Consider the following 26,758-nt stretch of genomic DNA (forward strand, 5'->3'; position numbering starts at 1 on the left):
CTACACAGCTGCTTGTTGTCACTGTTGATAATAAATAAATATTGTTAATATATAAAGAATAAATAACAAGTGTAGAAATAGGTAGCTGTCTTTTAAATAATGATAAATATATGGGGCTTGAGGATAGTCCATAATCGTATCACACTTCTTTACTGTTGAGAAGAGAGAGAGCAAATTGACATATAATCCTATGGTCTCTTTACACAGAGCAAGTGTGGTTTGTTTAGGACCTTTTACACTGCAAATCGACAACAAAATGTGTAGAAGGTCATAGGAGATAGGAAGCTTCCTGGATGTACTTGGGTTCACGGAAGAACTGGAGCCAGTGCAACTCCTGATAAGGTTATTCCATAAAGCATTCCAAGATTATCAGAAGGGCTGCACTGTATCATAAAAGAAAAAAAAATGCAGACAGAATATAGCATGCAGAAGCAGTTTTCCAGCTCCTCCCATTGCAGCACGCAAGAGACACAGTTATAGTTAACTTTGGATTATCAATCACTGTGAAACAGAATGGAAAGGTTGTAATTTTGAGCAGCTTTTTCACCGTTTTTGCACTCAGTGATGAGGCTCTTGGAACCAATATTAGACATGGAAATGGCAAACTACAGTGAAGTTTTAGATCCAACGTATACTGCGCTGGAGTTCGAAACTATGCAGATTCTGTATAATGGCAATGGTGAGTTCTGTTCCATCATGCAAAATCAAGCCAGTTAGCAGAAAAAGTGAAGTTTAGTGATGTTATAGGGTGTTAGCTAAATGTTTTATTAATGGAGCTTTTGGGAGTTGTTTTCGAACTACAAATCTGTTCTTTTACACTTCATCGCTAACTCTAAGTTAATAATATTATAATTCTTTAACATTAAGGAAAATAAAAGAGAGGTTATATGTAATAAACTAACTGAACTGTAATGTCATCAGTCAGTTAATCAAAGGAAGAAAATGGTGTATTCAGCTTTATTTACTGTAAGACAAATGAATAACTAGTATTGACGATTTGGACATGAAAGTATATTTTGTATATTACATTCATAAGGACAGGACAAAATTATCCAGAGGCTTGTGAAACAAACAAACAAACAAACAACAAACAAACAAACAAACAAAAAAGACTGCTTCTTGATGGCTAATTTCTAATTATTGGACTAATATTTTACTAATTTAAATGTTAATATTTCTAGATATGTGTATATGTGAATGAGAGTGATTATTTTAAATCATGTTGGCTTTCTACAGGGTACAGTTTAGCTGAGAAAACCTGCTGGCATTTGGCTAATGTAGCATTTTACTTTAGGAGGAATTTTTTAATGCAATATATATATATATATTAGAAATTAAACCAGTCAGTTATGCTTGAAATAGGAAGCACACCATTTAATTCTGCCATCTTTTAGCACTGACCAGAAAAATAGGACATTTCAGATTATTAAAGTGAGGAAAAGTGTCAGGTGAATTGAACTAAACTAAACTAAAATGACTTTCCAAATCTTCTAATGTATTTCAAAATTTGCTTTAGTTTTATAATAAAGCATAATTCACAGATTTAGTATATATATTATAGTGTATATAATATACATGAAATATAATATATATTAAAAGGCAGAACAAATATTTAGTGATTCACAGGAAATATTCAGCACCTGCATTTCCTACATATATAAATTCCTGCCATAGAGAGCCCAAGTTAGTTTTTGTTGTTGTTTGAAGTTTTATTTAAATTTCTGGTATTACTTTACAGCCAGGTAAGTAAACAGAAAAGTAGATTTGGTTATTAATTTAGGAAGAAATACAGACCTTCACTGCCAAACTGATTTTGAAGCTACCAACAATGATTATGTAACTTTTAGATGGTTTATGTGATTTTTCTTTCAATATCGGTGATTTCATTGGTCATTTGTGTTTTGCTGAATTGCAGCCTTCAGATCTGTTAATGTTACATAGAATGGGAAAGCAGATTAGAAAGGTTATGCTGTGTTGCGTTTCCTGTTGGTGATACAGTTAGTTAAATTATTCACTGTAAATGATTAGTTTGACAATTATTAGTTATTAAATGTAGTTATTTTCTGTTTAGTATTTGCTCTGAACTTAGCTTATGTGCTTTATGATAGATTTTATCAAAAAGATTGTCTCCAAGCTACAGTGCTAGTCTGGAACAGAATGTCTCTTCTGAACTTTCATATGTGTATTTTGAAACTTAATTAGAACTATTCAGAAAAAGTTAACTGTCCACATTCAGACAGATTATACAGTTCTGTTGAAATCAGAGAACTTTACAAAATCAAGTCAATTTCAATTTTTTGTTTCAGAATAATAACAAGGAAAACAAGTATCTCCATCTCTCTCTTTATATATATGTGTATATGTCTATATGTGTATATATATATACACACACACGCAGACACAAAGAGATACAACTTACATTGCTTTGAAATATTTAATGTTAAATATTGTATTTTTTATTCTGTATAAACATATACATATAGTATATGTACTATATATTCTATATATATATTATAACTCACAAAAAAGCTTTTATATTTCTCCAGCTAAATTTTTCTGTAAACCATTTAAAAAATAATTTTCCAGTCAAAACAAACCCAATTTTAAAATAATAAGTTCTTCACATAGCTGAATTATTTACTTTTTAATTTTTATATGAGCATTTTATAATCTGATTCTTATCAACTATATCTCTGTAAAGCAGAAAAAGTTGGTGCTGCTTCTCTCTTTGTCTAAAGAACTTTATTTAGATTTTAAGATCCTTGGGACACAAGCAAAATTATATTATACGTTTGCATAATACATTTCAGATGGATCCACTGTGACATGACTAATGATATTTATCAATATCAATAGTTTTACTTTTCAACCTGTCCATTCTCCATGATCTGATGTACTTGAGTTTTTAATGCAGGCTTGAATATCTAAGTCATATGAAACTCTTTCCTCTCTGACTGAATAACTAAAAATGTTTAAGACATATTGCAAGCAGTTTTCTTTTCATAAGACTAGAAACATACTCAGAAAACATGTCTGTTAAAGCTTGTGACTCAAAAGAAAATAAATATGAATATTCTTATTTAAGGTAGATTTCTTCAGTATTGTTTACCACATTCAGTGACTAAATGTTAATCATATGTAGATAATCTCTCATGCAACTATAAAGTCTACACAAGTCTTCCTTTGGGAAATTTGTTCAAGGAAGTAACATCAAGTCATCTTAGCATGCATTTTATCATTTATTATGCAATTTTATTTTATTTTATTATTTTATTTTATTTTTAATGTCATGTATGCAATTATTTCTTTATATGATAGGAGCTGTCAATAACTTGTGACTATGAGAAGTGGTATATGATATCTTTGTCAGCTAAGTAGGTAACACTGATCAATGTACTCATCATGTTAGTTAGGATATATATGCAATGATATATACAAAGTTACACTTTAATTGTTAACCCCTTTCAATTGGATAGAGTTTGGAATAAAATTATTTCTGTTGTGAGCTTCATAAATTCTGCTAACCTGACTCTATCAATTTGGAAGTGTTCATCAGAATGACAACCAGATATAATCATATATACTGTGGTAAATAAATATTAAGTGTCAATTAGAAGAGAAAAAAATCCAAACACCTCAATTTAAGTATAAATTGGTCATGGGCTCATTGTTGAAAGTCTTGTCCATAACTACATATGTTGTTCTTGCCTCTCCTCAGATAGTTCAGGTGAAGCTCTCAACATGAATACTGTTGACAGTGGAGTCAGCAGTCTCTGTGCAATATGTGGAGACCGAGCAACCGGAAAACATTATGGTGCTTCCAGTTGTGATGGATGCAAGGGATTCTTCAGACGAAGTATACGGAAAAATCATGTTTATACATGCAGGTATTAAAAAAGTTCCTCTAGGTGCACGAAATAAAAACTACTTTCAGATTTTTTTAGAATTTTCAGAACTATTTAGGGGTATTTCAGCTTTATCTGAAGGAATTCTAAACAAAGTTTTAATGGAGTATGTAACTGATGGCATGTTCTCAAAATTAGGAAAAAAAAACCCTTCCACTCAAGACTACTGAATTGGACTATCTATAAATGGCTTCTCTGAGGTGAAATTTCTGTAACACTGTACATGCTTGTAACACTGTACATGCACTGTACATGCTTGTGTTAAATAAATGTTTAATTTCTCATAAGGGAGTCAGATTCATTGATATATTTTTTATTATTTTTTACCTGTACAACTTGTAAACAAAATGATAAAAAGAAAGGTTTTTGAAAAAGAAAGGACTTTTTGAAAGTCCTACCTTAGTTATCAAAGCCAAGCATATTTTTCTGATATTAGCTTTTTTTTTTTTTTTCCTATGAATTATATTTTTGTTGTCTCTACTAGAAAAAAAAATCATTTTATTACTAAAGAGCTGTCTTACTTTTTTATGGTTATGAAAGGCATCACAGAATGGTTAAGGTTGGAAGGATGACCTCTGGATGACCTCTGGAGATCATCTGGTCCAACCCCCCAGGGACACCTAGAGCTGGTTGCCCAGAACCATGTCCAGAAAGGGATCTCCTGAAAATAAAGAAAAAAAAAATAGTTTCTTGCCTTTTCACTGGCATTGTGGAAAGTGTGATTCTTAACTATTTTTTATTTTTTCCTTATAAAATTGCTCCTTATGAAGGCAGTTTCTGAACAGAAAGTTTAGATTTATGAGTCTTCTGAAGACAGTTCAAGCACAATTACACATCTTTCCACTTTGGTGACACACTGCTCCTTTTAGTGACCATTCCCCTCTCCACTGCACTCCCCCCTGTCAGTATGAATGGTGATCTCCTAATTTTTGGATGCTTAGCTGCCCAAATTGTCATATTGCAGGTATGTGTACAATATTTGAGGAATTGCTCTGTGCATGCACAGGTCTGTAATATGCCAGTTTTAAGTCATGCACAGAATATGTGGAATCCTCTATGAATTTAAACAGACCAGTAAAAGAAAACTTACAGTCTTGTTGCTGGAAACATTTGCTCCACTCTTTCTTGAACACTGAGCATTCTTATAAGGAAGTATCTGCCTGTTGTGGTTTAACCCGGCTGGCAGCTAAACACCACACAGCCGTTTGCTCACCCTCCCCCCTCCCTCTCTGGGATGGGGGAGAGAAACGGGAAAGTGAAGCCTGTGAGTTGAGATAAAGACAGTTTATTAAGATAGAAAATAATAATGATAATAATAATAATATGTACAAACAAGTGATGCACAATGCAATTGCTCACCACCCGCTGACCGATGCCCAGCCCAACCCCGAGCAGCCGGCCCCCCCACCCCGGCTAGCCACCCCTATATATTGTTTAGCATGACGTCAGATGGTATGGAATACCCCTTTGGCCAGTCTGGGTCAGCTGTCCTGGGTCTGTCCCCTCCCAGCTCTTGCTGCACCCCCAGCCTGCCCGCTGGTAGGACAGAGTGAGAAGCTGAAAAGTCCTTGGCTTAGTATAAGCAGTGATTTGCAGCAATTAAAACATCAGCATGTTATCAGCACTCTTTTCATCCTAATCCAAAACATAGCACCCTACCAGCTACTAGGAGGGAAAATAACTGTCCTAACTGAAACCAGGACACTGCCTTATAGGTAGATCATGATGACATGTCATAGGCATGCTTCCAAAGTGGTATGACAAGAGCTGATATAACTGACTCCAAGTAGAGCTCTGGAAAACATATATATATATATTTATCTAACACATGCACAGCAAAAAAGCAAAAACAAATGGAGAGGAGGGGATGCCTCATATCCATTCTCTGTAAGCACATCTATCTGTAAGGGTAAATGAGAAAGCTAGGTAAGCTTTTTGTAGTGTCATGCTCTTTGTGTTTCCTCATGTCTTTATTTTATTGTAGTATTCATTTTTTTTTTCCTCACATTTCCTGTTGTCATCTGTAATGACACAGCAAGTAGCTTGTTCTTTGGTATCTCCTGGAAAAAGTAAACTTTGCCATCCAAAGGTACTGGTTTTGCATGTATGGGCTCCTCCATGCTTGTAACAGTTGACATTTTCATCAATTGTCCCATCTTTTTCCTATTAGTAGGTTTTCTACCCTCACCTCTCCCCCCCCAACCCTTTCTGTAGAGAAAAGTGTTTTTTCTACACTTGTCTGTTCCAATACACACTTTATACACACACACACGCCTACAAAATAAGGAGGTATGAAATGCCTCTCAAGAGTGGCTAATCGGAAATATATATATATATATATATATATAAAGTGATTATAGACATTATTCTGTCAGGACAGATTATTTAGTTTTCATAATCAAGGTGGTGCTTTGTTAATGCTTTGTATATTTACTCTTCTTTTTTGTCTCTGATAGATTCAATCGACAATGTGTTGTTGACAAGGACAAAAGGAATCAATGCAGATATTGTCGTTTAAAAAAATGTTTCCGAGCAGGAATGAAAAAAGAAGGTAATATAGTCATTTATTATTTGATATACTAAGAGAAATAATCTGAATGTGTTTTAAAATTTAATCAAAATTAACAAAAAAATAACGGCAGAATAATTCAATAGAAAAGTCTGCTCTAGTGCCTGAATGATGGAGAATTGCTTTTATACTGAGGTGACATATGCATCATCTAATTTTCAGGTAGGTAAGAATTTTTAACATTTTGGGCATTAGAAAACATTATAGGTTTAAAGTGAATCTGAAACTGTTTAATCCATGAATCTTGGCACCAAAATTTATTCATTTCTAAGCATTGAGCCGTATGCCTGGAAAAGTTCAAAGCATGAGATTTTACTTCAAATTTTTATTTTTTTACCAAATTTGAATAATAAAATCCACATCTAGGATTTCTACCTTGCTGAAGTTACAGAGCCAATTTACTTCTTTTTCCCTTAATTTTAGATGTTTGAAACATTTAAACAAGAGGAAGCTTTGTTAGGTTGGGAGAAAAAGTACTGATGAGATTAATAGCGGTAACTGTCAGTGAGTGGAGTGTCCATAATCAGAAAGACTTCTAACCTCACTGGGGTTCTCATTTGTGTATATGGGAAGATTGTTATTTAGGCATCTCCATGGCAGACATGAAGAAACATGGGTATCCCAGTGATCTTCTTGTGGAAGTGGAAGGATTAGATCACTACAAAGCAATAGCAAAAAAAAAGGCAGTAAGAATATCAGAATTCTTGTACCAGGCTGCTGGCTTTACTGGGCCTGGCTTTACTGCTGGTTATAATGTAGAGGCAAAAGGCATCCTAATCTGGTTCAAATAAGCAGTTAAAATGGTTCTTTCATCACAAAATTTATGTTTGCTGTGATACTCCTTGCAACCTGTTTTATTTGTAACATGGTATGTCTACCTGAAGGCCAGTCTGCAATGTGAGCACTTGACTCTCTTGTACTGTATCTAGTCTATATTAGCTTTAGTCTAGACATAGCTTTCCTAATATGAGGGATTTTTTATTTATTCATTTATTTGTGTGTGTGTGTGTGTGTATTTCTACCATAGTATTTCTTTGCTAGGGATCTAGTTGTGGTATGAGATAAAAAGTATTTTTTCCTTATGACTGCATGGGAATATTCTAAATGTAGTAGCACTGCGAATGTATGAAATGGGTTTGCTAATTTCTGTGGAGCACAGTTTAATCTTCTGAAATTTTAATTAATAACATCAGTAACATGTTGGGTATATATTATCAATCTAAAACGAAGAAAAGGGGAGACTTTCAAGTCCATAGCAGCTGTAAAACTTCTGCAAAAAGCAGAACTTTACAGACATTCAAAAACTGGAATTAAAGAACAGTTTACCTCAGAAGGGACATCTGTAAGTCCAGGCCCCCATTTAAAGCAGGGCTAACTTCTAGCTTCCATCAGGTTGCTAAGGACCCCGTCTAGCCAGGTTTAGACAGTCCCCGATAGTGGAGATGTCTCAGGCTCTCTCAGCAACTTCTCCCAGTGCTTGACCACCCTCATGAAGATTTTTCTTCCTAATATCTAATTGGAATGTATTATATTGCAATTAGTGTAGTGTCCATTACCTCTTGTCTTTTCACTGTGCATCTGAGAGGAATATCTCTAAAGATAATTAGACCCCCACCTCCACCTCCACCTCCACCTTGGTACTCTGCCATATAAAAAAAGACAGCTCTCCCTGCTTCACCTTGGACAACCTGTGGGTTACATCACCATAGCCCTTCACTGGGCACCTCCCAGTTTTCCAATGTCTCCCATATACTAGTAAGCCCAGTGCATGGTTTGCTGATGCCACCACAAGGCATGCTGCTGACTTATGTTTATGAACCAAAAAGATATATCCTATTCAAAACGGTTAACCTCATTTACACTGTTCTGCCTCCTCTGATCCCCCTACCTACAGAACTTTAATTTTTCCTTGTGTCCAAGCCACTTTTATTCAAGGCTTCCCAGTACTAAAGTAATTGAAGAGACTAAACTGTAATTTTCACTACTCATATTCTGTTTTAGACCTCTGTACAACATCAGGTTAAATCTTATACTGTAATTGTAATATAGTCTGTATGATGTATTCTCAGCTTGTTTTCAGCAAATCTCTCTTTCAGTGTGAAAGTGAAAAAGGGCTTCAGCTGGTAGTGTCTATACAAGCCCTCTTTGAGCAAATATTCCCACTTCTTATGCAGATGGAGTCTGAACAAAGGTTTTAGGAAGACAGACAGTCCAGTCTGTCATAAATTATACATACACAAGAGCAAATAGAATCATTTGCCTATGCGTGTCAAAGTGCTCTGACTTTCACTAGTGATTGTCAGTAATGTACCATTTTTGTAATACCAATCATTGCTGACCTTATTTTAGCTATGTAGCACTTAAGCTGCTGAGATCCAAAGTGAATGTTTATTCTCCATTCTTGTAAAAAAGGTTTTTTGTTTGTTTGTTTCACGTCTGCACAAATATTTAGCACTTTGTGTTTATCACTGCGCAACATTTCTTACTGTGACCTTAATAAAAGGCCCATCACTGAATGTCCTTCGCAAAAAGTTACTACACCTCAGGAATAAAATGTGTGCATTGTTCAGATAAACCCTGAAAACCATTCAGTGTACAGAATTTTTATTTATTTATTTTCTTTTTTTATTGAAGCTTTTGGTACTACTCCTAAATTTTGTAATGAAGATTGTTTCCCACAAAACAGCAAACGTATCTTTGGAAATAAAGCTACTGCTCTTAAAAGATGATGAGATCCCTTGTGCAATGATTTTGATCAGCATAATTCTTTTTTGTGGTTGTTGTTTTTTTTTTCTTTTTTTTTTCCCTTCTTGGCCTAATCTTGGACATGGTCTGGGTCTTAGAAAAATCTGATTGATAGTTTTATTTTCTCTTCTTCCTTGAATTCAAAAGTAAGCCTTGTTGCTTCATGAGTCTTCCATGTACTAACTAAGGATTTCTTATCCAAAGTCTTTTTAACTGGCTTTTTTAGGACCCCATGAGACAAAACTTACTTTCCTGGAACTTTTTTCTTGCCTTTTTAATATATTATTATATATTTTTGTACTTAGTTAATGCTCTGTAAGCTGGCTAGGAATTCATTTTCACTGAGGAGCTTGAGATTTAAGCCCTCAAATTACATTAGTAGAGGATTTAGTTAGCCATTCATTCTGTTTCAGGGTTTTTCACAGAAAACCAAGAACAGGGCTTTCAGACTTCCTCTCACTCAGACATTTTGTCAGTGGTGGTGCCTCTTGACCTATTCAGCAGTCCAGAGATGTCAATTTCTATCATTGTCATAAAACCTCATATACTGAAGTGGGTGAAATAACAAAATGACAGAATATGTTCAAGTTCAAAGGAAGAAATATATATATATATTATATTTTTTTTATAACTTTAATAATGACAGTCACAAAAGTGCTACTAATTCAGTATCTAGATGCAACTAGTTATATTTAGTTTTACAGGCAAACGTCTTTATATGGATAAGGACCACAAACAGGTATTGTAATCTTTCCTCATTACGCAGAACTAAAAGCAGAAAGTATTTTTTGAATGTCATATCTTTTGATTCTTATGGTTTTCTAGTAAACCTCTGAAATGATATTGTGTGGTAATGTCTACAAGTTAATAAATGAGACAATTATTTTCTTCCAGCTGTACAAAATGAACGGGACAGAATAAGTACAAGAAGAAACAATTTTGATGGCTGCAACATTCCATCTATTAGCACACTGTCACAAGCTGAGACACTTTCCCGTCAGGTACTGAGATCTACCATAAAATTATTTCCTGACTTTAAGAACATTTATGCAATAGTTAAATACTTTCAGTTTCTCATCGTATTAAATGAAGATTTTTTTTTCTCCTACTTGCAAAATGCACTCAGCTTCGACTTCCCAATGAAAGAATCAGCAATACAATACCTTCTTAAAACAAAGTCAATAAAAAAATTCTACTTTGTCCAGGACAATATGTCCTAGGCACCTTTCTTAATAAAGCTTTATGGTTCTTACTGCTTTTAAATCAGTTGCTGTCTCAGGCAGCTTGTGGCATCTATCTATCCTTGAGACAGGCTGTCTCATGAAACATTAGGGAAAAAATTGTCCAAAGCCATTACATTTCAAAGGGGTGTGGACACTCATTTCCTTAGGTTGTTTTGAAAATCCCATTTTTAATATCCTTAGACATTATAAATACGGCAAACAGAAGTGTTCCAACTGTAGTCTATTCACATCTTGCTTTTTAATTTTCTTTGTCACATCTGAACTTAATATTCTTTCTTTCTTTCTTTCTTTCTTTTTTTTTTTTTTTTTTTTTTTTTTAATGTTCAATCAATTACTGACTGGAACAGTCTCCAGTCCTTTTCTGCACTGCAACTCAGATAAATCATGGTCATTGATTCTGCATTCTTGCACCTCTTACTAACTTACTTAGAATTTAACTGCCACCTTTATGATTTCATGCTGAATGATTTATACATCCCCAAATGTTTTGTAATCTCATCCTTTATCAACATCTCTCTTAGGGTGAACCTGTCTGTAAAGAATTGATGCAGGAATTACTGGGTGATAGTCTTTCGCACATATTGCATGTCTTGGCAGACTAGATGAACGTAATGTACCTTCCTACCTTTCATACTATACAGTATGAAAAATATACCTATTTTTACCTCCTTAGTAGTTCTTTGAACTTGCTTATTGTGCTTTGTGTGTGTTACTCCCTTAATCATTTCCAACCGACACCTGCAGTTCAGCATTAAGAGCTGTCTTAAACAGAATCATGTCCTCAGTCTTTTCTGCCACAAACTTCTTTTCAGCTGTTAGATTCTTGTCCTAAAACCTTATGCATACATATGAATGTATTATTATTTGGTATGTTGTAGTAGAAGAGAATTTCTCCCAATAAGCCAAGCACATATGAAAGTCACCTCAAAGACCAAGAGGTGACATTAACATGAAGGAAAGGAAAAGTGAAATCCTTCAAGTCTTTTTTTTTTTTTTTTTTTTTTTTTTCTCCTCAATCAAATGGGCCTGTAAGATGAGTTCAGTCCTGAGAAGAGACTTGGAAATGGTGGTAGTGTCACAAATAATTGGCTAAGTCCTTCAGCTTTGAAAATGAAGAAGATAGCATTCTTCCATTTTTTATTTTTATTTATTTTTTTAATATTAAAATGGGGAAAATAAATTGTCTTGTCCCCTAATATCCCTCATGAGGGCAAATTGTCCAAGTACAATTTTTTTCTCACAGGTACAGGAGAAGCCTTCTGGATCATGTAATTGTGAAAGGGACATGGTAAATTCTCATATCAGTAAAGATATGAGTCACTAACGCTTCTCAGGATGATAGGGATATAGTGTTATATTGTCATGTTCATCAAGTTGATGACTCCCATGTTGAGTCCCCAGAAATGAGGGACAGGTCAAAGCAATGAAGAAATAGAAAAAATAAAAGTTCAGAGCTTCGTCCTTTTAAAGAGATGTAAACCTAGGAGTTCATTATGAATACCCAACAGAAGTTCACAAAGTAATTTCATCACACGACCCATATTTTTTCCTAGAAGGTGTCATTTATAAAGTTACATCACTTTGATTAAAAGATATTAAAGGATGGAGAGTGTATCAGGTTCATGGGTCGATAAGTCTAATGATTCAAACAGCCTGTTCTTTCCCCTCTTTGGTGGTCCTTCCCACCAGCTGGTTGGTGGATGGAAATATATCTTTTTCTTGTAGATCAGAGAGTATCCTGCTATCAAAACCTTTTTTTTCTGTGTAGGTATTTTTGAATCATGATCGAGATTCCTCTTACTTTTCTGGAAAAAAAAAAAAAAAAGAAATATGTTGAATTTCTTTATTCTCTTACTGTACAGTGGATTTTCTAGATTGAATGACTCTGGTAGTTCTTACCTGAATTATACTCAGTATTTTCAACTTTGTTTTTGTAGAACAGATGCCAGAAATTGACTCATGATTACAGCAGGGATTTCACAGATTGTCTGCCTACAAAGAGACAATGTCTCTAATGTTTTTCCTACATGATAGCCTTTGAATTATGTCTGAGGATTTTTTCACCTGCCCGGCTGCTGTATGCCCCTGAGAAGTAATGTTCAGATGGTTAACTGCCATTACTATCTAAGTTGTTTTCAAGGTATTAGGCTACTGAATTATTTAGGAAGTGCTGGGCTTTAGTTCAGAAGTGCAGCTCCCTTTGACCACCCAAGTAAAACGGGATTTTACCATGGATCCCAATGGGGGATTTAACATGGATCTGCAAATCAGGGGAATATGGTAGCAGTCAACCTAAACAGCATCCAGCATCATGAAATTTGTAGCTATATAAAAATCAATCAACCTTTTCTTATCTTGGGACTGGGGTGGGGATAGCAGCTACAACCAAATCACTGCATTTCCTGAGGATGCTTTTTAAGTAAAATGGAAGGTGAAACTCAGATTCATAGGTCTCATACAGTACTCGCCTCCGCTCCCCTCCCCCCTCCCCCCTCCCCTCCTCTCCCCTCCCCTCCTCTCCCCCCTCCCCCCTCCCCTCCCCTCCCATCTGTATAATAGAAGATATTGTTTCATGATACGAATAGTGTAATTTTAAACATACTTTAATAAACACTGCTAATAATGAGAAAAAATATAATTTATTGTTGGCAGTTATTTGGTCTACACAGTCAAGCAATGTCTCAAGAGTGTGTGATAACTGCTGTCTTTTTTTTATTTATTTATAATGTGCTGTTAACCTGTCATATAAATGCAATTATATGAAATTCAATATTATTAATTTTCTCTTTCAATATGTCCAGATCTCAGTCTCCAGTCCTGGTGCAAGCACTGACATAAATGCTAAGAAAATTGCTGGTATTAGTGATGTCTGTGAATCTATGAAGCAACAACTTTTGGTCCTGGTGGAATGGGCTAAATATATTCCAGGCTTCTGTGAGTTACCATTGGATGACCAGGTACAAGAGGAGACCAAAGAGAGAACTTTAATTACTGTTGTGTCATTTCTGTGATCTTTAAATTTTGAGTAAACAGTCTTTTTTTTTTTTTTTCTTTTTTCCTGATCAAATATGAGTTGGGTATTAGATCCTCTCCCGGGCCCCGGGGGGGGCGCGCGGGGGGTTTTTAAGTTTTATAACATTACCACCCAAAAAAATAGAGGAGATTTATGACTTCAGCCTTTTAAAACAAGAAATCAAGTCTTCAGCAATTTTATAGCTCGCTGAGCATTTTGTGCTTTCTGCATTGTTTTGCAAGGAGATACCAAGCTGAATGTAAAAATGAAAAAAAAAATCTTTCAAAAAAAAAGAACTTTTTTTTTCTTATCTTTCAAAGTGTCTATTTTGTGTCCGTCTTTCATTATAATATGGTTTAAGACATTCTGCTATTTAATATGAAGCAGGTTTTGCTTACAAAAAAATAAGTGATCAGAATTTTGAGTAATTGCCACACACGTATTGATGCCATTCTATAGCAAGTAATCTTTCATATGACATAATGACTCAAATTTTATCATATATAACAAGATTGTGGGGAAAAAATCATCAAAAGTTTATGGGTTCATCAGGGTTTATATGTGACAGAGGTCTGACCTATCATCACATCTGTAATACACCTAATGTTTAGTGGTTTTCAGAGTCCGTCATTCTGGCACACTTAGAACAAGTGTCTTCATGTTGCAGTAGGAAGTCCTGTCACTGGCCGCCTGGGTAGAAGGTTAATTCATGGCTCAGTATCTCCCGATTCCAGTCCACTGACATTTGATTCAGCTTGAAAATGCCTATGGGAAGTGGCATTGAGAAGTCCTTCTTTTTGCCTCTTCAGTCTTTCAGTTTTTAATAAAGTCCCATGAAGAGGGTTAGATCATCCTTGGGTTTGAAACTAAAACTGAGCTCATTTGCTGGTATACTCTTTCTCATGTATATGGAGCTGTTTCAGGAGACAGAAGATTCCCTCCAAAGTAGGATCTTGATGCTTTAGTAGACACACATAATATGTGTGTGCACATGCTCAAAGTACTGAAATAAGTTAAAAATCTGTTCATGTAAAAGAATGAGAAAAATAATGTTAGATCTTTAAATACAATGCCATGCTTCCATAAGGGCAACAAAAGCAAGCAATAAATATTGCTGCTTTTAACTTATTTAGGTGGCATGAAAGAATATGGAAAGGATCAGGCATCATTAAAAAGTTACTGGCTTTCTTAAAAATAAAAAAAATATATATATTGCTTGGAAAGATAAGAGAGAACTTAAGGCTGAAACCACCCTTGCACTGCTCAAAGAGTATGTCTGGGAAATATTCCTGAACTTTAAGTACCTTAGAAAAATAGTGGATAAGTTAACTCTACAGAGAATCTGATGAGTCTTAACACATTAAGTATTCATAGGTGCTGTGTTCCTTTACATCACCCATAAAGTATTGACTTGGATTCATATGAAAAGAATTGCTTGCAAAGACACAAATTCTGTGAGGAAATTGAGGTCAGTGCTTCAAGCAGACATTAAAAAGGAGAGTAAATAGGTGACAAAGAGTAAACTAATGATCACATTTTGAACTGCCTTCCTGGTATGAATCAGGTTTCTTTGTTGTTGACTGTAACAGATATTTTAGCATATCTGGCTGTGTTGGGGAAAAAAGCTCTTTTAAGGACAACATAAATTTTTGGTTCAATGTGACAAAAAATGACAGAGCGATACTGCAGAATTTACCACCAGAGTTCATTCCAACCCACTGGAGTCTTTAGTACCAACTTAAAATTCCAGAGCAAAATTTGTTAATGAAATAAACACTAGGAAATAAATGCAAGTACAGTATTTATTGAGAAGTATTCTGCAGAGCTGTAAGTTTAAAATCTAGACCAACCATTAGAAGTGACAAAATATAACAATATAATTATAGTGTGTTATTAATTCAGTGCTACAAAATAAAAGTTTTTTTTTTTCATTTAGTTTACATTGTACCTTGGAATCTTAACTGTACCTATAGCTGAATGTATCTGTGGTAATATGCATCCTCATTTCTTTTCCCCTCTTTAGAAGTTTTGCTTTATTTTCTAATGAATCTTCTGTTTTTTGTTGTTATTGTTGTTGTTTGTTTGTTTGTTTGTTTTTAGGTTGCCCTGTTACGAGCACATGCTGGGGAACACCTATTGCTTGGAGCAGCAAAACGGTCTATGGGGTATAAGGACATTTTACTTTTAGGTAAATATTGATTTTATTTCAATTAATAATGACGTTATAGTACACTAGTACATGTAATCACTTGAGTGGGACAACTGTTCTGTGAATGCTAAACAACTATTAAAGACATAATGTCACATGCCCTGTTTCAGCAAAAGCAGGACATTTTTTTTTTGTGAATTAACATGGATAAAGATCAGATATAAGAAACAATTCAGAGAGTTCCTAGCAAATTGTTTCCTTATATTAGCAATCTTTCTGGCATCTTTGTTCCATTAAAAATAAGCAAGAACCAAACAAACAATCAAAACAAAACAACAATGAAAACACATAAGAAACCATTTAAGAGAGGAGTCTCTTAAAGAGAGGAGTCATTTCAGTCTTCATGAAAACTGTTTATCTGGCACTTTCCCGAGAGCTCTTTAGATAGAGATCTTACAGGCTAGAAAAGTGAATGGCCTGTTCCCTGCAAATATCTTTCCCAAGAGGTCTTTCACTATTGCCCTGACAGCACATGTTCATCATGTAAAGAGCAATCCTTTTGTCCCCTGTCATGTGGGAGACAGGTACATCCATGGCATGCTGAAGAGTGTCACATGTGTAACAAATCATGAGACAAACTTATTGTTGATCACTGTAAATGACACCTTTTCTGAGTTATATAAAGAGACCATGGCTAAAGGGACATTGTCACATGGTGGAAGCATGTCTTCTGTTCATTCACACAACAGAGGTGCACAGTTATATGATGAGATGTGTGCCTGTGTGCATAATGACCTGGATTATGATGTTAGCATTGTCTGACACAGTACTCTGCCAGTCTTAAGTGCACCCTTCCAAAATCATCTCACTGAATATGTGCAGTACTTTGGCTGTTTTGTGAGAAAGCATGTAAGTCTTCTTGGAATGTTGATGTGTGTCAAGACTATGAAGAATATGGACTCATCAGTGTTGTGGTACAAGAAAGTTTTCTGCTACTTGCTCTCTTTGGGACTACCTTTTCATAGCTCTAAATCAGCTTGTATTTACTTTCACACATACCATAACATTAAAACAACAGAAAGATATTAGTGGAGATTGCTCTGGAGATATTACTGGCACCAGTGATATTTTCAAATTAGAAACAAATGACTTCCTTGATGTAGCTTATTTCTCTAGCTGCAGTTTTACTGACAAAATTAATGAAATAAAAAATGAGATATTTACAGTTTTATTAGGATTAGTAAGTAATAAGGACAAATAATGAGAAAATAAGCAGAAAAAATATAGTCAGCATCACCAGAATCAGCATATATACAAAAAGAAGAAACAATTTGAGGCTCTAAGGCTTATTTCTGATGCCTAGACGTAGATGCCTATATAGTTTATGAGTCATTTGGCATGGATCTTTTGTGATACAATCATCATTTTTTTCATTCAAAAACTGATTTGTGGCTTCTGGAAGCTCTATTGTTTTCCCACTGTTCTCTTTACTTATGGTAGATGATTTCTGTACAGAAGTTGAATGAAGATACCAAAATGGTCACTTACCCAATATCAAAATTTAAAAGGATAAGAGCAGAGAAAATTGGTTCTTTACTGAAGATTTTCTGATACTTCTACGTTTTATTAGGAATAATAGGAGCGTCTGTTGGATAAAGAAGCATTCCTAGTGCCTTCTCTGAAAGACGTTTTCTTTGTCCATGGACAAATCCTGATCATTCAGCTTGGGATATGTTATTGTAATGGAGGAGGAAGAATTTTTAGATTGATTTACATTATATTTATCTTTTGTTTAAAGGCCTACTTCCTCCATGTTCATGCATTCAAATGTCCACCTTAGTCCTGTAGACTAAGCAGTAACTACACATGTTGGCATATTCGTCCACACAGTTTATTTACTAGGTGAGAGCTGTAATTATTTGCAAAATAACAGTTTTGTATGATATAATGGAGAGCTATTGAATAATAAAAAAATAATGATTAAGCAAAATGAAGTATACTTTTGAAAATGTTCTTCATTTATTATGTTACATCTAAATCTTTATATCAATCAACATGTTGGTATTCTTTCTCTCCAAGGTAACAATTACATAATCCATCGCAACAGTACTGAAGTAGAGATCAGTCGAGTGGCAAATCGGATTCTAGATGAACTAGTTCGACCCTTCCAGGAAATTCAAATAGATGACAATGAGTATGCTTGCTTGAAAGCAATTGTGTTTTTTGACCCAGGTACATATTTGAAAATATTTCAGAATTACTGCCTATTATTAATTTTGTTCAGATTATATTGAAAATAATCTTTATAATCTTTGTTCATGTAGCAAGTGCCCTTTTTTTTTTTTTTTTTTTTTTTTTTTTTCAGATGCAAAGGGCTTGAGTAATCCAGTAAAGATTAAGAACATGCGGTTCCAAGTCCAAATAAGTTTAGAGGATTATATCAATGACCGTCAATATGACTCCCGAGGAAGATTTGGAGAACTTCTGCTTCTACTGCCTACACTCCAGAGCATCACTTGGCAAATGATTGAGCAAATACAGTTAGTTAAACTATTTGGAATGGTTAAAATTGACAGTTTGCTTCAGGAAATGTTACTGGGAGGTAAGATAACAACCTCTCAAATTTACCATGTTTTATTCTGTTGAATAAAGGATGTTGAGGGAATCTGTTGAATACAAGGATGTTGAGGGAATCGTGATGTAAGTGAGCACTGTGACTACTGCCACAACGACTGCACTGAGCTTTGGGTCATATAATTGTTGGCTAAAGACTTGGCTGCTCATGTTGTTCCCTCAGTCCTTTTTATTGTGTTTTTCTCAGTCATTGCCGGATATCTAAACATAGAATTCACAGAGTCACAGAATCACAGAATATTTGAAGTTGGAAGGGACTTCTGGAGATCATCTAGTCCAACACCCAGTCTCAGGCAGGGTCCCCTAGAGCACGTTACACAGAATCATGTCCAGGAGGGTTTTGAATATCTCCTGAAAAGGTATCACCTATCCCCCTTCATCCTCTCTGATCCAGTGCTCACTCACCCTCACCATGAAGACATTTTTCCTCATATTCAGATGGAACTTCCTGTGATTCAGTTTGTGCCTGTTGCTTCTCATTCTATCATTGGGCACCACCAAAAAGAGACTGGCCCCATCATCTTGACACCCTCTCTTAAGATATTTGTATAGATTAATAAAATCCCCTCTCTGCCTTCTATTCTCCAAGCTAAATAGGCCCAGTTTCCTCAGCATTTCCTCATAAGAACGATGCTCCAGTTCCCTAATCATATTTGTAGCTCTCTGCTGGACTGTCTCCAGTAGCTCCATAACCCTCTTGTACTGGGGAGCTCAGAACTGGATATAGTATTCCAGATGTGGCTTCACTAGGGCTGAGTAGAATGAGAAGGTTACTTCTCTCAACCTGCTGGCATCTCTTCCTAAGGCACCCCAGGATACCATTGACCTTCGTCCAAAAGAGCACACCGCTGGCTCATGGTTAGCTTGTCTGCCAGGACTCCTGGGCTCTTCTCCGCAGAGCTGCTTTCCAGCAGATCAGACCCCAACTTGTACTGGTGTCTGGAGTTGTCCTTCCCCAGGTGCCAGACTTTGCACTTTCCCTTTTCTGAACTTCATGAGGTTTTCATCAGTCCACCTCTCCAGTGTATCCAGGTCTCTCTGAATGGCAGCACAGCCCTCTGGTGAGCCAGCCACTCCTCCCAGTTGTGTATCACCAGCAAGCATAATCACTCTATCCGTTCATCCACATCATTGATAAATAAGTTGAACAAGAGTGGACCCAGTACTGTGAGACACCACTAGCTACAGGTCTCCAACTAGACTCAGTGCCACTGACCACAGCCCTCTGAGCTCTGCCATCCATCCATGTTCTTAACCCTCCACACTGTCTCCTCATCTGTCCCATGTTTCCTGAACTTGCCTATGAGGATGCTGTGGGAGACAGTACCAAAAGCCTTGCTGAAGTCAAGGTAGTCAACATCCACAGCTCTCCCCTCATCTACCCAACCAGTCATTCTACCATATAAGTCTATCAGGTAAGTTATGCATGCTTTCCGCTTGGTGAATCCATGCTGCCTACTCCTGATCACCTTCTTTTCCTCCACATACTTAGAGATGACATCCAGGATGAACTGTTCCATCACCTTTCCAGGGATGGAGCTGAGGCTCACTGGCCTATAGTTTTGTGGGTCCTTCTTCTTGCCCTTTTTGAAGACTCGGGTGACATGGGCTTTCTTCCAGTCCTCAAGCACCTCCCCTGTTCACCATGACTTTTCAAAGATGATGGAGAGTGGCTTAGCAATAGCATCCACCGGCTCCCTCAGCACTTGTGAATGCATCCCAACTGGGCCCATGGATTTGTGTGTATAAGGTTAGTTTAAATGATCTTTAACCTGATCCTCTTCAACCAATGGAAAGTCACTCTTTCTCTAGACTTTTTCTTTGTCTCCAGGGCCTGGGATTCCTGAGGCCTGGCCTTAGCAGTAAAGTCTGAAGCAAAGAAAGCATTCAGTAATTCTTCCTTCTCTGTATCCTTTGTCACATCCACCCCATTCAGCAGCAGACCCACATTTTCCCTAGTCTTCCTCTCTGGTGTATTTGAAGAAGCCCTTCATGTTGTCTTTGACATCCCTTGCCAGATTTAATTCCACATGTATCCTAGCCTTCCTCGTTGCATCCCTGCATGTTCTGACAGCGTTCCAGTATTTCTCCCATGTAGCTTATTGTTTTTTCCACATTTCATGTACTTCCTTCTTCTATTTGAGTTCTTCCAGGGGCTCCTTGCTTATCCATGCAGGTTTCCTACCCCTTTTGTTTGACTTCTTACTTATAGAGATGCACCTATCTTAAGGCTGGAGGAAGTGATGCTTAAATAAAAAACATCTCTCTTGGACACCCCTCTCCCCACCCTAACCCCTTCATTTCTGGGGCCCTAATCCATGGAATTCCTCCAAGTAGGTCCCTGAAGAGGCCAAAGTTTGCTCTTCTGAAGTCCAGCATTGAAATACTACTTAATTCCCTGCTTCTCGACCATCTCATGGTCACTGCAGCCAAGTCTGCTGCCAACTTTTACTTCTCCAACCAGTCCTTTGTTTGTTAGTACAAGGTCCATCAGCACACCTCTCCTTGCTGTCTCATCTACCCTCCAATTGTATCAAAAAGTTGTTGTCAGTGCTTTGCAGGAACCTCCTGGACTGTTTGTGCCTGTGTTCTTTCCAGCAAATGTCCGGGTGGTTGAAGTTCCCCCATGAGAACCAGGGCATGCAATTATGAGGTTACTTCCAGCTGTCTGTAGAGGGCCTCATCAGCTTCCTGTTTAGGTGGCCTGTAGTAAACATCCACAACAGTTTCACTCACATTAGGCTGCCCTTTTATCCTTATCCATAAGCTCTTGACTTGTTCATCATCCACTCTGAGGTAGATGCTACATACCTTCCAGTTGCTGTCTTACATAAAGAACAAATCAACCAACTTCCAACACCTAACCTTCCTGGCCTGTCTTTCTTAAAAAACATGTAGCCATCCATGACAATATTCCAGTCATGTGAGCTATCCCAACTTATTTTTGTAATTGCAATGAGATAAAAGCCCTGCAACCACACACAGATCTCTAATTCTTCCTGTTTATTCCCTATGCTATGTGCATTGGTGCACAGGCACTTCAGAGAGGTATCCAAACATGCCAATAACCCATGAGAGGTGCAGGAGAAACCCCCATAGTCATATCTTGTAGACACCTCCTTGACTGCATGCATTTGATGGAGGTATGCCAACTTAAGCCTTATTTTGTTGTCTGGGTTGTCTCTGTAACTCTCCTCTTTCCTCCCCTTTCCTAGTATAAAGCCCTCTTCACCTTTGTGTCTAGCCTGCAAAGAAATACACTCTCCTCTTCTCTGACAGATGAATCTCATTATCTCTTAGCAGACCAGGTTTGTCAAGGTGAATCTCATGGTCTGAGTAGCCAAACCCCTGTCTGTGACACCAGCCCTGTTACCATTTGTTGATTTGCCAGATTTGACTGGCCCTTTCAAACCTCTTTCCTTTGACTGCAACTACCTGTTTTTGAGTCTCTAACTGTCACTCACAGGGTTCTCTAATCTTAATACTACTTCGACTGCTTCTATCACTCCTATCACTGGTGCCCACATGAAACAAAAACAGTGGATAATAGTCAGTGGGCTGACCTAGGCTTGGTAGTCTCCTGCTGACTTAATTTCCCTGATACAAATGCCCAGTAAGCATCACACCTCTTTAGAGAGTGCTTCAGGTCAGCTAATAGGTGCATTTGTACCTCTCAGAAGAGAGGTGCTTACTATTATCACCTGTTGCCTTTACTTAGTTGTGCTGGTTGTTGTACTGTGAGCAGATTCCTTAGGTAGATTGTAGAACCCTTACAAATATTTCAATAAATCCACTGTTACTGCAGTCAAAACAGTGCAAATAAACACAGTGCTTAATGTGGTTCAAGTCTGGTTAAATTGTTTAATGAATACCCAGAAGCAATTATTCAAATTGCCAATCAAAATATTTGCTCTACAGAAATGTAATTATTGTAATATAAATTGCTGGCAACAACATGCTCTGTTGAATTGCTATGTGCTCGTGTTATTTTTGCAGGTACTTCTAATGATGCCAGTCATCTGCATCATCCAGTACATCCTCACTTAGCCCAAGATCCATTAACTGGCCAAACTATCCTCATAAGTCCAATGTCTGCTCCTGTACATGCAGAACAGATTTGTAAGTAATTGCAAGTTAGCCTTCTAACATAACATTTCAAAGTTACGATTTAAAATATTAATGAAAATGGTGACTAGTCAGTGCTCATAGAGTTATTTCATCATCATTCTTATATTAAAATAGTTGTACATTAAAAACATGTATTTCTAAACAATGTTAAATAAGAGACTTTGATTTGAATTTAATCTAATTTTAACAATTCAGCACCATTCCGATATATCATTGGTTTCACATGAACAATTTTTAATAAGCTGAGAAATTCTGATAATGTCCTATTTACCAAGTATGCCAAATGTAGAAGAGCATCCATTTGGGGCAGTAGTATGTATATATGTATGCAGAATAGGCCAGAATATAAAAATACACAATTATTTTTGAATTCTTTTCCAGCAACTCCAGAAACACCATTACCTTCCCCTCCTCAAGGCTCTGGACAAGAATACAAAATGTCTACAAACCAGGCTTCAGTAATTGCACAGCAGTCTATTCTGAAACAAAAAACATTGTGATAATGTTTCTCTCTTTGTCTTGCTCTTCATAACTTCCTTTTTTATCCTAGTCTTCCCTTCTTCCCCCCTCCCTCCTTTCCTTCTTTTTTCCTTTTTATGCACTAAATAAATTGGTAGGACACTTGCACATTAAAAATCTCAGGATGATAAAAGAGATTATTTCCTCAGCAGCCACTACTGTGGGTATTTCTTAAAACCCTTCATGATTTGGAAAGTAATACTCACTGTTCTAACTGACATGTGCAGCTGTAACTGTGGCTACTGCAGTCTGAAAAATATGTATAAAGGTTGATATTGTTTTTCGATCTTTTAACTGCACAGATTCTCTCTCTCTCTCTCTCTTTTTTTTTTTTCTTGTTGTAGTTGTTGTCTTAATATTATTGTTTTAGATGTGTAAATATTTTTTTTTTCATTGTGACTGAACTGGTTAGTGCTCGTTTAGCTGTGAATTGTAGACATGAAAAAACGGGTTAATCAAACCAAAGCCAAGATTCCATAAATAATAAAGCAGTAGGCTATCCAACAAAGCACGTGTTAAATAAAAAGGAGAAAATACTGAATGGATAGAAATATCCATCCTCCCTCTCCCCCCCTTTTATTTTTTTTAATATCCTGATTTGAAAGAAGTATATTTTTCAAGTAAAATTTCCACAAAAGAGATGAATTCTCCCTGCTTACCTATTTGTATGAATCAGAGAATCTGCCACATGCATCTGCCACATGTTTGGGGACTTTTAAAAATATGCATAGAAAGTAATGTCTATATTACTCAACTAGACAGTGCCTAGGCATGGGTGCAGACACCACAATGCTAGCATTTATATTGCTAAAATGTTAGAAGGGGGCCCAGAATGTTTTGTTGTTAGGACTAACAATTGCTCTCCCAGTTTCTGGGCACACCATGGGAATTAGGCCAGTCTAGGAACACTTTTCACTAGGCACTTTGAATATGGACAACTTTCTTTACAGAGTATAACTGTAGGAACATGGCCAGACCATGTCACTTGACCTCAGGGCTGGAGTATATAGACTTTGTACTGTTTAATTTAATAGTGTAAATGTAGCCATTGTGTTTATTTACCTAACTGGCTGGTGAACGTGTGTTTCAACAATCACTCTAAACTTTACCTACAGAGCAGTTGTAGTTATGTAGTAGCTCTCTGTCTAGAGAGAGATGGCTTACTAACCCAAGCAACAGATGTGCCTGAGTTCACTGTCAGATGTTCCTGGTTTGAGACGTGGTATTTCAAGCCATGAAAATAGCCAGCACACCAAATACTTGCTCTGTGGATTTCAAACTCTTAGAGTCTTCAAATGCTTGGGACGAATTGACTTACTGCGAAGAGCCCCCTTTGCCATCTCCTTCTCCCTTTACTATTTGGAAGGATCTAGCATTGACTAAAGTTTTGTGTCTGGAGTCTATATTAACCCATCTGGATATGGATGCGCTGTTGATTTGCACAAAGCACACCTTGTGCCACATCTCTCTTGTGAAAACGATCTGTTACGGTATACAAAGTAATTACACTGTTCGTAAAGTACTGATGTCATAAGAAAATTGCCACTTCGCACATTTTATTTATTCCAGACAGCAGTGCTTTTCCTTTAGTACTTTAGACTTTTTATGCCCAGAAGCTATATAGAGAGAAACCAAAAAGAGAGAATAAAATTTTGCAGTTTGTTGAATTTTTACAAAAAGAAAACACAGTCAGGTCAGAAATTCTTCAAGGTGAGATGTTGAGCATCCTGAACCAGACACCTGCCTTAATCACAACATCCAAAGATGGCATAAAGGCATTAAACCTCTGGCTTTTAAAGTTAATTAAACAAATTGATATTATACTTCAGATACTATTTTGCAAACAGGCAATAAATATACAGTGAATGCTGAGCTGACCTAACTGGTTTTTAATGAGAATACATCTACCACCAGGTAGATGCAGGTTTTCCTTACGTTATTCTGAAGTAGTTGCATTTGTACTTAAGTCTGCACACAGTAGCTCTTAAAGTTTACCTTGCTTTTTAGAGAGTATTTTTCTTTTTTCTGGTTACCATTTATTTTTTCTCAATTCATTGCTTTTTTTTTTTTTCAAGATCATTTTAGTATGAGGTTTTATGACAGAAAAAAAGTACCAAAATTTTCCCACCAACTTTAAAGGGATCAGGACTGTATTATTTCTCCAAGAAGTTCACTAACGTTTTGTGCAGAAACAAATAAAGCATGCATGAGAGAAACCCAGAAGTTGACTGTCTGGGGTCACTTTTATATACTTGACATAGAAAGACACTGAGTATTTGTCTCTAGCGGGATCTGCATGACTTCACTGGATCAGATTAATTAAGCCCATTGCATGGACATGGCAACACTGGTCTGACTAAAAACATTTAAGTGGAAATAAAAAGTAGTCCACAAGTTGGGTACCCCTGCCTTTTATAAGCAATGCACATAATAGTTGAATGTGCTTAGTTTTCACACTGTAGTTTAGGTATCAAATGTACAATAAAATGTTTTCTCACACTGCCAAAATGTACTAGATGAAAAATATACTTTAGTATTTTATCTTACTAAAAGGTGTTATCTATTTTGTATGATATATTACATTTTTGAATAAGAACACCACTGTAATTTATTGGGAAAAGCTGATTTATTTTATAAATGTAACATTATTTTTATAAACTTAATTATGCAAAATCAAAAATGATTAGCTTTGTTAAATATTAAATTATAATAAGATGTAACTTTATGTGGTTGACCTCTGATACTAAGTTTTTGTGTTGAGCATTTGAAATTGAAATGGTTGCTGGAAATATTTCAAATGGACTGTTTTTCATCAAAACTCAATAAAGAAAAATGAATGATCCAAATGACACAGTTGCCTTTTGGTATTTTTTTTTTTTTTACTATTTACGTAAACAATTATGATGCTTTATATTGCTTCTTATGAATAAGTATAAAACCGTACATGCTTTCATCTCTACAATATTCACAGAATCACAAAACGGTTGAGGTTGGAAGAGATCTGTGGAGGTCATCTAGTCCAACCCCCCTGCTCAACCAGGATATTGAAATCATATGAAAGAATATGATGGCAGCATTTTAGTTGATTCTACTGTAACATGACAAAGTATTACATAGCTATGGTTTTCAATTTTTAGTTCTGCCTCAGAAAAGTATTGAAGCCTGTTCTTAATTCCATATGTGTTTAAAATGAAACATATGTTCAATGGTCTTTTTTTTTTTTCTTTTTTTTTTATTTTCTGGACAGGGAAAACTTCACAAATCACTCTTTCCTTTCTCAAATCACTCTTTCCTTGCTGTAGTGCATTGTTATTTAGACCAATTTAGTTACAACAAAAAAGTTATTTACTTTGTAGGTAAATACTTTTTAGTATACTTTTTAATGAGTAGATTTTAAATACAAGTGGGTGTGAGGATTTTTTTTTTTTTTTTTTGGTGGGGGGAATAACACAATGAATTGGGTTATTTGCTTTTGCTCAAATGGTCTCTAATTTGGAGTGCAGAGCTTCAAGAAAAAGCTGTCATGGGAGGCAGAAGAGGCTTCTCTCTGAATTCTGGAGATCTAAAGGTCTCTTTGAGAAACTTGTCTGTGCCTGATTATCCTGGATTAAAGATTTCACTGCTGTTTACTTGCAAATGCTGACTTAGATGAAATAAGTTAATGATTTTTGATTTTAAGGAGTAGAAGAGGTTTTTTTTTTTGTTTGTTTGTTTGTTTTTCAGCTTGCAATAACATGGAAAAACATGGAAAATCCCCTAAATCTTCAATGCCATTAATTGTTGACAGACAGACTCTTCTTAAAGGATTTCCATAAATCAACTTTATAAACAGCTTCAATAGGTGAATCAGGA

General features: G+C 36.1%; 1 protein-coding gene across 1 annotated transcript in view; it reads left to right on the plus strand.

The window, feature by feature from the left end:
* HNF4G (hepatocyte nuclear factor 4 gamma) overlaps positions 1-25,757 on the plus strand; it is a 73,059-nt gene extending 47,302 nt beyond the window's left edge. The window contains exons 3-11 of the mRNA XM_035319275.1: positions 3,719-3,887; positions 6,362-6,456; positions 10,114-10,220; positions 13,265-13,420; positions 15,577-15,664; positions 17,705-17,857; positions 17,991-18,227; positions 22,256-22,378; positions 22,769-25,757. Coding sequence (XP_035175166.1) covers positions 3,742-3,887; positions 6,362-6,456; positions 10,114-10,220; positions 13,265-13,420; positions 15,577-15,664; positions 17,705-17,857; positions 17,991-18,227; positions 22,256-22,378; positions 22,769-22,887 — 1,224 coding nt within the window. The 5' untranslated portion in view covers positions 3,719-3,741 and the 3' untranslated portion in view covers positions 22,888-25,757. The remainder of the gene's footprint in view (positions 1-3,718; positions 3,888-6,361; positions 6,457-10,113; positions 10,221-13,264; positions 13,421-15,576; positions 15,665-17,704; positions 17,858-17,990; positions 18,228-22,255; positions 22,379-22,768) is intronic.
* The last annotated feature ends 1,001 nt before the right edge of the window (positions 25,758-26,758 follow it).

This window comes from Oxyura jamaicensis, chromosome 2 (genome assembly GCF_011077185.1).
Source record: "Oxyura jamaicensis isolate SHBP4307 breed ruddy duck chromosome 2, BPBGC_Ojam_1.0, whole genome shotgun sequence".
Taxonomy (NCBI): Eukaryota; Metazoa; Chordata; class Aves; order Anseriformes; family Anatidae; genus Oxyura; species Oxyura jamaicensis.